General features: G+C 37.6%; 1 protein-coding gene across 1 annotated transcript; it reads left to right on the top strand.

The window, feature by feature from the left end:
• The first annotated feature begins 4815 nt into the window (after window positions 1–4815).
• Window positions 4816–10539, top strand: DNAJC19 (DnaJ heat shock protein family (Hsp40) member C19). The gene is made up of 6 exons (XM_059920586.1): window positions 4816–4951; window positions 5517–5568; window positions 5648–5721; window positions 6739–6818; window positions 7558–7628; window positions 8918–10539. The coding sequence occupies exons 3-6, from the start codon at window positions 5668–5670 to the stop codon at window positions 8986–8988; spliced, it is 276 nt and encodes a 91-aa protein (XP_059776569.1). The 5' UTR covers window positions 4816–4951; window positions 5517–5568; window positions 5648–5667; the 3' UTR covers window positions 8989–10539.
• The last annotated feature ends 5034 nt before the right edge of the window (window positions 10540–15573 follow it).

Genomic DNA, 15573 nt, shown 5'->3' with positions numbered 1-15573 from the left:
AAACAAATGTATTTGGCAAAATATCCTCATCTGCAAAACAGAAATAAATATTACTGTCATGGAGTGAAGTGAAATAATCAACATAAAGCATTTAGCACAATGCCTGGCACATAGTTTTTAGGGGAAAAAAAACAACTTTTATATGCCTGGCATCATATTTTCAAAGGTGGATTTTTATGGAGTGATGTTTTCCAAACTTCAGATCACGACCAATTAGTGGGCTGTGAACTTAATGGGTTTCCTGGCATTTTTTTTAAGAAATAGAAAAGACCAGCACGCATCTCATGAAGCAAGTACAAGTATTGTCTCAAAAACATTAATTTCCTTTAAATTCACATTAAATTCAATGCATGTGTGTGTGTGTGTGTGTGTGTGTGTGTGTGTGTATGTGCGCACACGCATTCAACTGTGTATTTGTTTCCTAGGGTTAGAAGGTAAAATATATTGGGTTGGCCAAAAAGTTCCTTCCGTTTTTAAGTAAAAATAAAAGACATATTTTTCATTTTCAACAAGAACTTTATTGAACTACGTATTCACCCTTTTGTTCTACTACCTTCTGCCATTTTTCAGGCAACTTCATAATTTCATCTTCCCAAAACTTTTTATCTTTTTGAGCAAAGGACTGTTCCAGGTGCCTTTTACAGTCTTCCAGGGAATTGAAATTTTTTCCATTAGGAGAATTTTGTAAAGACCGAAATAAACGGAAATCCGAAGCTGCAATGTCTGGTGAATACGGTGGATGAATAAGAACTTCCCAGCCAAGCTGTAACAGTTTTTGCCTAGTCATCAAAGAAACATGCGGTTTTGAGTTATCCTGATGGAAGATTATGCGTTTTCTGTTGACTAATTCTGGACGCTTTTCATCGAGTGTTGCTTTCCGTTGGTCTAATTGGAGCAGTACTTGTTGGAATTAATCATTTGGTTTTCCGGAAGGAGCTCATAATAGAGGACTCCCTTCCAATCCCACCATATACACAACATCACCTTCTTTGGTTGAAGACTGGCCTTTGGTGTGGTTGGTGGTGGTTCATTTCGCTTGCCCACAATCTCTTCTGTTCCATGTTATTGTACAGTATCCACTTTTCATCGCCCGTCACAATTTGTTTTAAAAACGGAACATTTTCGTTACATTTAAGTAGAGAATCACATGCGGAAATACAGTCAAGAAGGTCCCCCTCCCCCGCCCCCGGCTTAACTTATGTGGAACCCAAACATCAAAGCAATTAACATAACCAAGCTGGTGTAAATGATTTTCAACGCTTGATTTGGATATTTTGAGTATGTTGGCTATCTCCCCCATGGTATAACATTCATTACTCTCAATTAATGTTTCGATTTGATCGCTATCAACTTCAACTGGTCTACCCAAACGTGGAGCATCGTCCAGCGAGAAATCTCCTGCACAAAACGTCGCAAACCACTTTTGACACGTTCGATCAGTCACAGCACCTTCTCCATACACTACACAAATCCTTTTTTGTGTTTCAGTTGTGTTTTTACCTTTCTTGAAATAATAAAGCATAATATGCCAAAAATGTTGCTTTTTTTTTCCAACTTCAATATTAAAATGGCTACACAAAAATTCACCAATTTTGATAAGTTTTTTGTTTACAATGCATGCTGATATGACAGCTGTCACAATACAGTCTAAAAAAATTGTTTCAAATGAAGCTAAAGACAACTAAGCAGGGCCTCCTCAGTGGAGCAGTGGTTAAGAATCCGTCTGCCAAAGCAGGGCACACGGGTTTGAGCCCTGGTGCAGGAAGATCCCACGTGCCGCGGAGCAACTAAGCCTGTGCGCTACAACTACTGAGCCTGTGCTCTAGAGCCCACGAGCCACAACTGCTGAGCCTGCGTGCCACAACTACTGAGCCCATGTGCCTAGAGCCTGTGCTCCACAACAAAAGAAGCCACCGCAAGGAGAAGCCCACACACCGCAACGAGGGGTAGCCCCCACTCGCCACAACTAGAGAAAGCCCAAGCGCAACAACGAAGACCCAATGCAGCCAAAAATAAATAAATAAATAATTTTTTTTAAAAAAAAGAAAGACAACTAAGCACTACTAGAGCCATCTTACAGAAAAAAAACAAACGAACCTTTTGGCCAACCCAGTATTTCTTACTAAGAATTATGGTCAGAAAGTGTTTCAAAGCCATAATTCAAGAGTACTTCTAGCTACTCCCTCTCATCTCTCACTTATTCCTCCCTAAGTGATTTGCCTGGTTGACAAATGTGGAAGAAGAAATTGAGCATATGTGCTTGAGTCTTTTCTCATTCTCTTGTCCCTGCTAGTCCCCTCTTCTGTCTTCTCTTATTCTCTATGGTAGATGAAATAATAGCCCCCAAAGATACCAAGTCCTAAAACCTGGAACCCATGAATATTACCTTATATGACAAAGTCTTTGCAGCTATGATTAAGTTAAGGATCTTGAAATGGGGATATTATCCTGGATTATAGGGGTCTAAATGGAATTATATGTATCCTTTAAGAGGGAGGCAGTGGAGATTCTACACACAGAGGAGAAAGGCAACGCGAAAACAGAGTAGAAAGGGATTTCAAGACACTGGCCCTCCTTGAAGATTGAAGTTATGCTGTCACAAGTCAAGGTATGCTAGCAGACACCATAAGCTAGAAGAAACAAGGAGTGATTACTTATCCATTCATCAGCCAGTAGACATTTTTTTTTAAAGACTTTAATTTTTTACTTATTTTTGGCTGCATTGGGTCTTTTTTGCTGCACGCAGGCTTTTTCTAGTTGTGGCGAGCGGGGGCTACTCTTCGTTGCGGTGCACGGGCTTCTTCTTGCAGTGGCTTCTCTTGTTGTGGAGCACAGGCTCTAGGTGTGCGGGCTTCAGTAGTTGTGACGCACAGGCTTAGTTGCTCTGCAGCATGTCGGATCTTCCCGGACCGGGGATCAAACCCGTGTCCCCTGCATTGACAGGTGGATTCTTATCCACTGTGCCGCCAGGGAAGTCCCAGTCAATAGATATTTTTTAAAATTGCTTTTAAGGGTTCTTTCCATGCCCTTAGTGGGTAGGGAAGGGATTACCAGGCTGGCAACCATGAGTGAAGTGTCATGAGAATTGGGAAGGCCTTTGCACACCAATTTGCACTCTGACTTCCCTCATAATAATAACAGCTACACTGAGTGATACTTATGTATAGAACACACAATGTACATCTCTATCCTTACAAAAATTTAGCAAGGTAGCCATCATTACCCTTGTTTTACAAATGAGAAAACTCAGAGTCAGGAATAGTTATTCCTTTTGGACAAGTTTGTCCAAATTCACACAACTAGTAAGTGACAGAGACAGGTTGTGCATCTAGTTTGATTTGCTTCCCAAAACAGAGTCATCTCCACTTCAAATGTCTCCCTGTGTTGTCCACCACTGGTTTCCTGAGGCTAGGTTTGTGTTCCTCAAGCAAGCTGCATATCATAGTTTGTATATATCAAAACTATACATAACAGGAAATTTTGAACATAGCAGTCTAGTTTTTTCTGGCCATTTTGGTCCCAAGGTCTTATGTCCCACTTATTTCTTTTGTAGTTGTTGGGTTAAAAACTAGATAAAAGGGGGCAAAAGAGGAAGATGCACACTTAACACTAGGGTCTTAGTGTTGGATCGTTTGCTGACAATAAATTTCATTACAAAAATCTCATGGCTATCTTGGAGATCCAAATGCAGAATCTTTTTATAGATGAGGAAAAGAAAGCCAACAAATTCACATATTTGTCTAATAACCAATGACCTCATCAAAGCAGAATTTCATTGCAATGTAAACAGACTCCTAATACTTTGTAAGTTCGAAGTGCGAATTAACTCCAAATTTATTTTGATCATCCAAACATCACATTGTAAATTTTCCATTACTGTCTCCATTATTTTTCTCTTCTCCTTTTATGTAGGTATATATGAAACATACTCTGTAAGGGCAAACCCAAACCCTACTTTTTACTTTGAGAAGGGGAGAAATTTTAAATAGCATTTTTCAGTTGTGGTGATTTTGAGATCCCATGATCAGAATATTAACTGTCCTTGAAGTAGTAATTCCATTCCACAAAACCAAACCCCAAACATTCACACAAGTTCCTGTCAAGTCACATATTTAAACAAATTATTCTAAATAAATGAATGCTACAGAACCCCCGAAACAATGTGGTTTGCTCCTTTGATTTCCTGGAACATCTTTTTGCTATACTGTGCCGCTATATACTTATTTGCCTTCATGGTGGACTTGTTACGGCATGTTTAAGAATATTCATTACTCTTGGCAGTTATAAACAAAATAAATGCCAAATGGAGATGCTAATATGCAGGCAAAAAAAAAAAAGTTCAGAGTGCAGCTACACCGTAGCTACGCTCACGCCCTTGTATACCAATACCCTTCCCCGAAAGAATTTCTAAATACTCTAGGCCCAGGCGCAAAGGACAAAACAAGGAGAAGCCCCACCTTTGAGCCCAGTAAGGAGGTGATCCGCCCACCCACCAACCAATCCGAAGTCGTGTTCTCCACCTGCCCACGGCTTGAGCGACCATTTCCTTCCCTTCCGCTGTCCCCTTTTACGACAGTTTTCCGGCCTAGTTTACGGCCGCCCCTGCCGTATTTCCTAGGGCGCCCGTGTCTGGGCGGTTTGTACGTGCTGGTGGTGGCCGCCTCGCTTTGTGGTAGAGGCGTAGAGTTGGTGGGGTGGGATGAACCGCGCTCCCGGTGGAAGCAGAGGAGCCGAGCGGGAACCATGGTGAGTTCCGCCTTCCGGCCTCTTGGGCGATCTCAGGCCGAGGCCTTAACCTCTGCTCAAGGTCTGGGAGGAGAGGAGCCGCAGATGTCTCCCTAATGCGACTCAGAGCTGGGGGTGTAGCGCCCCGGAGAGTCACCCTCTAGGACACAGAGCTGTTGCCTCACCCCTCTCGGGCCTTTGTGCCTGCCGTCCGTGGGGCTCGGAGGTTAGTGGAAACGCATTTGATTATACCTGCTGTTCCCCTAACACATCCTCGCAGTCCTTTCTCTACATTGCTCTTTCCCCTTTTCTCTTGCTGACACACCTCTTCTCGATTCCTGAACGTATTTGGCCGAAGGTGCTATGAGAAGCTAGTCTCTTAGTTAAGCCTACGTTTAACGGTGAATCAGAATTTACAGGAAACCTCTGTAAACAGTTCTCCCTTCTCTGGCAGAAACTTTATTTCCGTTGCTCTTGACTGAATTTTAATGTGACTTCACTTGCCCGGAGGTGAAAGAGAAGTTTTCAAGGGGAGGGGAATTATCCTTTTCACTGTTGTATAAGTAAATAAGCAAATCGACTTGCCTTTTTTTTTTCCTGAGTGAAAAATCCCATACCTTTTCAATGCATTGGATATAAAATTTGCAGGATCATTGGGCAGAATATTTTCATCCTAAAAGTTATTTCTCCCGTTGAAATAAAACTTGTAATAAGTTGGAATGGGAGAATGGGCATGATAGGGAAGGGTGAGAATGAGAGAAATGAATATTTACTCTGCTTCCCTTTACCAGGCCAGTACAGTGGTAGCAGTTGGACTCACCATTGCTGCTGCAGGATTTGCAGGTTTGTTTATGGTTTGGGGGTGGAACTGAAGTAGAGGAGGTTGCGGACTTTTTAATTATTTTATTGCTTTTGTTTTTAGGCCGTTACGCTTTGCAAGCCATGAAGAATATGGAGCCTCAAGTAAAACAAGTTTTTCAAAGTCTACCAAAATCTGTAAGGCTTCTTATTCAACATGTTTGGCCAATTCTTTGCTGTCTGTGTATGAAGCCTAGAGCCAGACATCCATGAAGTTCTAAGTGATTGCTTTGGACCCCTTCTCTTGCTTCCCACAAAGAAGGTTTAGAAGTTCTGAGCTCTGTAATGGTGCTACCCTAAAGAATCAAATGTTACATGTGACAGATTTGGGGAAGAGGTGTTAAGAGTTTTAGTATCATGAAAGTTAATATCACTTTATTGCTCATACACCATTACCTTCAGCATCATCTGCTCTGCATCACAAACACAGAGGGATCTAGGGGTCTGAAGTGATCCATTTTTACTGTGTGGCTCTGGCACTCCCTAACAGAGATTACTTGGGTAACACTTCAGTTAATTGGGCTCTAGAGTATGACTGAATGTGATGATCATACCTTCTGTGGTCTAAATTCAGAATGAATATGATTTTGACAGCCTGTAGAGTATTGCTTTTTATTGTTATGATTGAATGTGACAGAGTAGGGTAATGGTAGGTTTTACCAATATAATTTCTGATATACCAAGGTCAGTGGATCTAATAGCCTGATTTTCTCAATATATATCTTAAAGTCTTGTTTTAGTAGTTGCCTTGAACCTCAAAATGTCCTTGAACCACTTGTCTCAAAAGATCTCTGAATCCTCTAAAGCACTTGTTCTAAAACATGTAGTCATATTCTGAGATCAAATTTTTATCTAGAACATGGCTAGCTTGGAATAATCTTCCCTTCACTCCCAGAAGAACTGGCTTTGAGGCACTGTTATTTTGTCTTGTATCTTCAAGACAGTTTAGATTGTCCGGGGGGGGAGAAATATGGATGTTTAATGATCATTAAAATATTTGTTGCTATTTATAAAGTTAAAATACCATAGGAACTGCACTTAGTTTTCTGAAGTGTCTTAGTTTTTCTGCTGGTTCTGTGAACATTTATAGACATTTTTTAGCAGCTTTCAGTTTATTTTGATAATCTTTTCTTACAAATGTATTTCCGCTTTCAGGCCTTCAGTGGTGGCTATTACAGAGGTGGGTTTGAACCCAAAATGACAAAACGGGAAGCAGCATTAATACTAGGTGTAAGGTAAAATAATTCCTCACATTTTTAATATTTTTCTTCCAAATTTAGAGCTATAAGCAAGTGTCAGAAAGACCTTCTCTCTTTTATTAGGAGAGAGTTATTCTATTATGTACATTTTTATTTAATTTTTATTATTTTTTTTTGGCTACACTGTGCGGCATGCGGGATCTTAGGTCCCTGACCAGGGATCTAATCCACACCCCCTGCAGTAGAAGCATGGAGTTTTAACCACTGGACTGCCAGGGAAGTTCCATCTATTACATTTTTAAGATCTAAAGATTCCCTACAAAAGTCCAATGAGAAGGTCTAATGATGCATGAGTACTTTTTAACTCATTGAAGGTAGATTTTTCAACAGATAATCACAGTGCTCAATATTGTTCTCTGTAACGGGGTAACAAATTTTTTTGTGATGAAATTCTGCCTTCATTTCCAAATACTTAAACATATTTAAACATACTTTTCAATAAAAGGATTGTTGTAATGAATAGTTCAAAGTTCAACTAAATTTTTAAGAATGCCTTATTTTTCTAAGGAGCTCTGTTTAGTTTTGTGATTCAGAATATTAATCTTCCTAGTGTGTTAGAGAAGAGGTTCCCAAATAGCTTTTCATACTGTTGTGTTGACTTACTTGTTTCACAATTTTTTTTCATTTTCACAATTTTTAATTGACCTTTATATAGTTTTTTAATGTGACTCAGAACTACTCTGAAGTATACAATACCTTTTCCTTTTTAAATTAGCCCTACTGCCAATAAGGGAAAAATAAGAGATGCTCATCGACGAATTATGCTTTTAAATCACCCAGACAAGGGTAAGTATCATTAAACTATTGTTAACACATTTTGTTGGAGTAACTAATTGTTATTAATAGGATAATTTTGTATCTAATTCTTGGCTATTATAAGGGAAATGCCTAGATCTGTTTGTGAGCAATGTCTCCCAGGCTGGATCCATTTGTTGTTTAGGTATCTTAAAAGAGTAAGTTCTGAGTGAAAAATTTATAGACTAATCAGCAGATCTAGTAACTACTATAATTTGGAAGTATTGATAAGCATTAACCGTGTTTTGAGATCTGCAGTTGTGATGTGACTTACAATAGTGAGTCTCAAATACTGCTACTACTACTGTTCGGGTTGGGGGGGTGTCTACATTCTTACCTAAGGAAAATGTTGAATTTCAGTTAATGAAACTAATAAAACTTTTAATTTTTTTCCTATCCATTTAGACCTTTTAACTAGTGGTTACCTACTTAGAAACCTATAGGATGTACTTATTAGTTTCTGATACACTTCTAAGCAGCCTAGGCTGTGTTGAAAGATCAAATGGAATACCAAAATGTAGACCACAAAATCCATGTTCCAGTGTTTAAGTCCTTTTACTTTACAGGAGAAGCCTCTCATTAAGAAAGAGGGTTTTGAGCTTAAACAGGGTTGTAATTGGTTGGTATCTGACTGCATAACCTTTTACAAAACTTAGCTTATACTAACTGGAAGGCTCTTGATTGTGTAGGTCTAGGGTGGAGCCCATAAATTTGCATCCTAACTAAGCTTTTTACTGATTGCTGGTGCTTGCTGGTCTGAGGCCCACACTTTTTTGAGAATCACTCAAATCACTGCTGCAGTTTAGTAGGAAAGCAGATGTAGGTGACATCGTGAAGGGACTGTTGATAACAGGAAAAGGATATAAAGCAAAGTGGGGTCTTCCCAACTAAGCTCAGCACCTCTGAAAATTTCATGGTTTTAAAATAACACAGTACAATAAATCGGTGTTTATGACTTGTGATCATCATGAAAAGTTAACTTACACTATTTCAAAGTCACATAAGTATGAGAATTTTTTTTAATCTTATTTCTATCAATTTAAGCTTTTTCAAAAGGTGCCATTTTTTGTGGAAATCTCCCTCCCATTGGTCAAATATATTAACCATGTTTTTGGTCATCCAGTTCCAGTGCCACAGTTATTTAAAAAAGTCAAAATTTCATTTCTGCTCATTTCACCTCTTAGATAAGCATAGGAATTCTTGAAGCAAGAGAATAGCTTTTCATGAAGCAGAAATTGGAGAGTCCATATTATAACTATTCCTTTTTTTTCTTCCTGTAGGAGGATCTCCTTATATAGCAGCCAAAATCAATGAAGCTAAAGATTTACTAGAAGGTCAAGCTAAAAAATGAAGTAAATGTATGATGAATTTTAAGTTCTTACTCATTTATGTATATGAGTACCAGCTTTTTATAATAAAATGCCTCAAAGCTACACATTTTAAAAATTAGCATAAGCTAAATGAAAGCCTTGGTATAAATTTGAGGATTTCAAATCGGATTATAGAATATTTGTAGGTTAATACTCAATAATTATGGATAAATGCATGCCATTTGAAGTGTTCATTACTCATTTGTCAAATAATTTGGTACCTATTTCAAGACAAGGTGAACAAGATAGTCTCTCCCTGAAGGAATCCCCAGTCTGATGGGAGACTGATAAACTGATAATTAAAATACAATGTGAAAATAATTAAAATACAGTGTAATAAATATGATGGAATTAGCACAGGTTGTTATAGTAGGGGCTCATATCATTAAGACAGGCGGCTGTTCAAGGTACAGAGGACTCCCCCAACCACTTAGAACCTTGAACTTAAAAGTGAATTTAGCCACAACTTAACCTAAGAAATTGATCTAGGTATGTATTTATCACTTTGTCAGTGATAAATCTGAATTGTTTCAGATTTCATACATTAAAATCTGTAACAGTATGATAAAGATTTGAGAATACAAGTCTCGTTTTTAATCGAGAAAGTATGTACATTTTATTTAGCTAACCCCTTAAAAGAGACTGACCATTTATAAACTAATTGGTTATTTTTTTACGTAATCAAGTTTCACATTTGTTAAAACACAATTAGTGAAACTGAAAAGCTCTCCGTTATCAAAATATAACTAAGGACTCGAGAATTCATACACTGATATATTTAAATGACATTTCAGGGTAAAGGGCTATTGGTCTAACAAAAAATATGTAAGGATCATAACCAGAGGACCTACCTAAAACACCTGAGGTTAAAATAGCTATTTTGTGGTCAGCCAGAATACTTAATTTTCAGTTCTAAGATGATAAGTACTACTACCTACAATCTAAACTTTCTTAAATCATCCTAAAGTTCTTATTAATGGGGAACACAAAGATTTTCAAGGTCAAAATAATGGAGGTGGTCATATTTAGCACTGGAATGTGTTTAGGGACATGTCAAAATGGAGGTATATCTGCTTTTATTTTCCATCCCATTTCCTCATTCAAAATCTGATCAAGTTCATTTGTCATATTTAGAGTATGACGAAGCACTTGGCTGTTTCCAGGGGCAAGGGGGTATGAAGGTACAGTTGATTCTTGTTGTTCAAAGTAGTTGTGTTCTATAAAGTCACTGAGAATACTAAATTAGTGAATCCTGAACCACGGTTCCTAGGGGTTTCCTGTGAGCCTCTGGTCACAACACTTTTGTCAACCAGTGAATATATAACCTTGTTTACAAGTGTTTCTGTTTAAAGACATCTTATTTAATATATGTTGATTCATTAACATTAAATTCACAGCCAATAACATTGTAACTCATGCCAATCCATCACAGCCTTCTTGCATTTAGGAACCCTAGGCAGCAGCACTTCACTATGCTTGGGGGCCATCTTAAACAGTGAAATCACCAATAAAAAGGACAAAAATGCAAAAAACTTGGCATTAAATGGACCACGAAAAGGATGCTTATTTACAGTAGGAAAACTGAAACAAGGCAGAGCATTACTTTGTAGGTACCGGGTGACTCATTTTCACACTTTGCATGTCCACAACCGACCAGGAAATCACCGTGATTGTTGACTTTGGAGGTACGAACTTGAAAATAAGGAATCCGCTAATAATGAGGATCAACTGTATTCTGGCATACTAGCCTTTTATTTCAGTCCTTTGGACTAGTCAAAAAAAATGTTTATGAACAAGAGCTTTAATTAAGGAGAAGAGATATTATCAACTAAAAAGCAAATTTTTCAAATAGAAAATATGCCCAAAGGCATTCAAGCATTAACTTTAAAAAGGAAAACTTCATGTTGAAGGTGTACTTTTGAGTGTTTAATGCAAAAAACAGCATACGTGTTTCTAAGATAAGTATTGAGACAATGGAAACCACTTTAAAATAATACTAAGGAGCACAGCAGACCACATTTTTCTTTCATAGTAATGTTTTATTTTCTCTAGGCTTACCTTTTTCAAGTAGAAGAATCCATATTTCATTGAAAGCTGTTAGGCAAACCTACCATTTTTCTTGGGTAAAAAAGTCATCTTTTTTATGAGGGCTATAGATCACGGTCATTGATGCAAGTATGATGATCTATAAGAGAGCCTTCATCTTTTAATGGTATTTTCTTACAAAATGCTTGTGTATTAACATTTATTGACTATTTACAATGTGCTAGCGTTGTGCTAAGCATTTCCCCCTTACCCAGTAGTAGTTACTATTACATTTTACAAGTAATGAAATTGAAGTTCAGTGAGGTCAAGATACTTGCCCAAAGCAACATGCTGGCTGAGAAAACGGATCTTTCTCAAACCCAAAGTTCTACGCTGTTAACCTCTACACTGTGGTACCTTTCACAAATCTGATAACCCAGGGATGTTTTCCTTGATGGTACTGAGATGTGTGTCTGGTACTTGTCATTACACTTCTACCTTGGGCCCTTTTTATCCACTGGTCCTTTCAGATATAGACTTCTTTAAAAGGGAGGAAGATAATGGTTGAATATAGGACTAGGGAATAGGAGGTACAGGTTTCAAGTGAAACTTCTGCTATAATAGCCAGGCAACTTTGAGCAAGGTATCTATGCACTTAGGGCTCTACTTCCTCATCTGTTAAGGGGGGGGGGGGGGGGGAAATAACAGCCAACTTAAATTGTGAAGATTTCTCCACATTTTATGGATAGGAAATTGAAAAACTAGAGCAAATGCTTTCTGAAGTTGCACAGCTACTGAAACTATAAGCCCTGAATATCTTCTCCAATTTACTAGGTTCATTTATAATTTGGTTCTCTATGTATTAGTCCTTAATACATGCCTATTCACAGCCTTAATGTTTAGAACTGGCATACCAGAGCTTTAGTTTCCTTACTTAGCCTCTTCCCTTTTGCCTTCACTGGGCCTCTAGGTTGACAATAGATGAGTCCTATGCTACTTAGTAAACTTTATAAACCTGCTTTGCTGGTGATGAAAGTAGGCTGTAATGGGTGGTCCTGAAGTTGAATCTTTTCCCACCCTTATTTTTAAGCAAATTCTCTTGCCTTCAGCTGTTTTACAAATGATGGGAATATCTATAGAAGCATTTAACAAGTCATACAGACCCAAACCATTCAAGAAATAATTGAGAACATGTATGAAAATAGATGGAACACAAGCCCATTTTCTGATTCTAGAAGCTTGGTTATATAGTTTTCTCTGCTATCCTTAATTTCCTGTGCTCTAAATCACAACAAACAGAAGCAAGAAGGGTAAAAGGCAGCTAGATGTAAAATGAGAAGTGGAAGAAACTGGATGACTAGTATCTTAACACAGGGTAAAAACCTAAACATGTTAGACCATGCCACACTAAAAAGCTATGTAGTATTCGGCACACTGAAAATTTATGTTCTACCTTAAAGAAAACCTTGTATCAGAAGTAATTTAAATTAACCCAGGCAGAATGCTTCATTTAAGAGTTAACCGAGCTTAAGTTTAAACACTTCAGGCTAAAATACTGAGTTCTACTGTTTCAGTGAGAAGTTATAAGGCATCTTTGTTGTTAACAACCTATAAAAGTTGTTTTGCATTTCAGAAGTGTGTGATGGGGTCATATTTTGTTCAGCATAAATGATCTCCCAAACATGTTAATTACAATGAAAATTTAGAAACTGGCTCCAAAACTTAAAAGGACAGAATATGGTAGAAAGAAATCTATAAATCTGAGGTAAAGTAAAAAGCACTTACTTAGAATGCTAGAATAGGTTTTTGGTTAAAGAACCCTGGACTGAGAGTAACCTTGAGTACCAGGAAACTTAAATGACTTAAGCTCTGCTTTTTGTTGCTGGCACTGTCGTTCAGTGTTGTGTATCTGCTTAGAGCCAACTGTTGCTTTAGCAATGGGATATAGAAAGAGCTTCTATCCAGTGTTAACCTATTATTCCTGACCCAATGACAAGGTTGTAGTCCAGTGTTAGGGTATAATCTGGAACAAGTTAACACTTGCTGTGACCTTAGTGCTGTTTCAGTTAATGGAATTTCAAGTGAAGTATTTACGTGACATTTTCCTTCACAACCTGAAAACAGCAAGGTGAAAAATGAAGTTCAAAGAGGTTGAGGTATGAGCTCCAGGGAACAATTAAGCACAGATTAGTTCATCTAGAAAAACTATGGGAAAATTTCTGTAATGCAAACAGTCTCTAACCTAGAAAATGAGTAGCTACATTTGACAATCCATCAAGTAAAAAGGGTACGAAACATTCAGAAAATATTCCTGTGGTTTCACCCTAATTTGAGAAACTGCTAACTAGTATACTTAATAGTGGGGCTTTGAAATTGAGAATGTTAGTGAAAAATAATTCTGCCCTTTTTTTATCTTTAGATTGCATACAATATAGCTGGAAATGTCTGGGACAGATATAAATAGAAAACACACACCATTTTAATTCAGCATACTCCTTGAGAGTACATAAGACTATGGTTAAGTATCACACAGTGTCTAACATATGATTACACTCAAGTTATATTATATTGAAAGGCCTTTATGGGATCACCTAATCTAGGCCTCTCTGGTTAGATGAAACGGAATATAGAAAAAGTTTGTACAACAAAGATAGTAACTCCCTTCTGTGCTTCAGTACCCTGAAATAGTAATATAGAAGATAGATGAATCTGAATCTAAAGTGACCCACTGATAAACCATTTTAAAAAACAAAATTAATATTTTCCTTATAGAGTATGCACCTCCCTCATCCAATAATTAGGGGTTTTCTGGATGATTAGACCCTTGCTTGGATTTCTGGAGTAAATGATTATACCTTAAAATGTATTATTAGGTTGAACCATAAGAAATTGTCTCTTCTGTGGGTCAAAACTGGTCAGCTCCCAGCAATTTCCTATGGTTCAACATAACTGACGTTTTCAACCAGCAGTTGAGTGCAGTTTCAAATTACCACCACTTGCCAAAAGTTTTACTATAGCAGACTGCAATTATTGCTTTATTGCAACAGTTCCCTGAAATAAAACCCAAATGCTGTCATAGGTTAATCATGGGTTATAAGTGAATATTATCCATTCAAGCATCCTAGTAAAAAACTAAAATTTTAAAATAAGCAATCAGCAAATTCACTATATCAGATATCCTTATAAAGGGTACAGGGGATCCAAATTGTATATAGCAAAGATAGGGAGACTGAGACTTTACAATGAACACCCTACTTGTTGCCTTTTGGAATTCTGCTAAACCCACAGATCCAGTTCAAACCCAAGTTCCTTGAAGCCTTAGAAAATCTAAGTATGAAAGTAATTTTCCTTTATTCATTTCCAATAACTGCCAATCATCTGCTTACGGCACAAGCTCACTGTAGGCACAGCCTATGAGAATATTAACTAGTTGGTTTCAATCTGAAAAAAGTCAATCTGTTTGCAGAGGACACAAATGGTAGGTACTATTTCCCAATCTACCAGCAATATTCAGCTAACATACCAACTCTGCAGAGACCCTTCTGAGGTTAAACACGACTCATAGCAAACAGTAGCTACAAAAATACTTCCAAAGGTGATGGATCCCAGCCACAAAAGAACGGCTGACATGAATGGAGATTCAGAACAAATAGTAAAACACCAGCTTAGTGTTTTCCTGTTCTTTGGTTATTTTGCTTGTCTGTATATACCTGGACTTGCTTTTTAAAGAATATTTACTTAAGCTACTACCTCCCTCAGCCTTGTCCTAAGCAACGTCTCAGTTTTCATGAACTCACTGGTTTGATATGCTGTTACCTCCACATTAAAATAGTTACTTAAAATTAAGACTTTTATGTATCCCTATTATAATTTTAACAGTGGTGACTGACCTGTCAACAGAAACCCATACCATTTTGCGGAAGTTTTAGGCCCGTGGAAGGCTTAAAAGAGTGATGCCAAACCCAAGAATCCTAGGCTTCCCAAGGCTTCAGGAAAAGACCATTTTTACCCCCATGTAATCTCAGCTCTTAATTCATGATTTAGTTCAGGTATCATACACGATTTCATATATGTATGCTGAAACAATATTTAAGCTGCACAAAACCTTTTGGGGGGGGTGGGTCTGGGGTACTGGCAAGCTTTCCCATAGCAACATTCCATGTAACTAGTAGCCAAAAAAGATGCTCCCCTCTCAAACTAAGTTTGGAAGGCTACCTCTATCAAAAATATTTACCTTTGGGGAGTGGGCTTTTCACTTCTGAATCTGAGCATGTGCTATTAAAAAAAAAAAAATAGATAAAAGGCCTATCATGATTCTGCAGTACATATTTTTAAAGGACATTGGGATTAGTCATTTGTAAATAATGAAATCTTAATACTTATTTCTTAGAATCTGGTTATTCTAAAAAAACTCACTGGGCTAAACCCACTTAAGATGATTTTGTGTTTCTTCCGTTCCCATTGAAACAGTCTTTACAGGAGGATTTTAGTGAATATTCTACCTGGAAGAACATAAAAAATCATATTTTCTTTATGCCATA

This window comes from Balaenoptera ricei, chromosome 4 (assembly GCF_028023285.1).
Source record: "Balaenoptera ricei isolate mBalRic1 chromosome 4, mBalRic1.hap2, whole genome shotgun sequence".
Lineage (NCBI taxonomy): Eukaryota > Metazoa > Chordata > Mammalia > Artiodactyla > Balaenopteridae > Balaenoptera > Balaenoptera ricei.
Note: the sequence above shows the minus strand (reverse complement) of the source record. Positions and strands in the feature narration are given on the sequence as shown.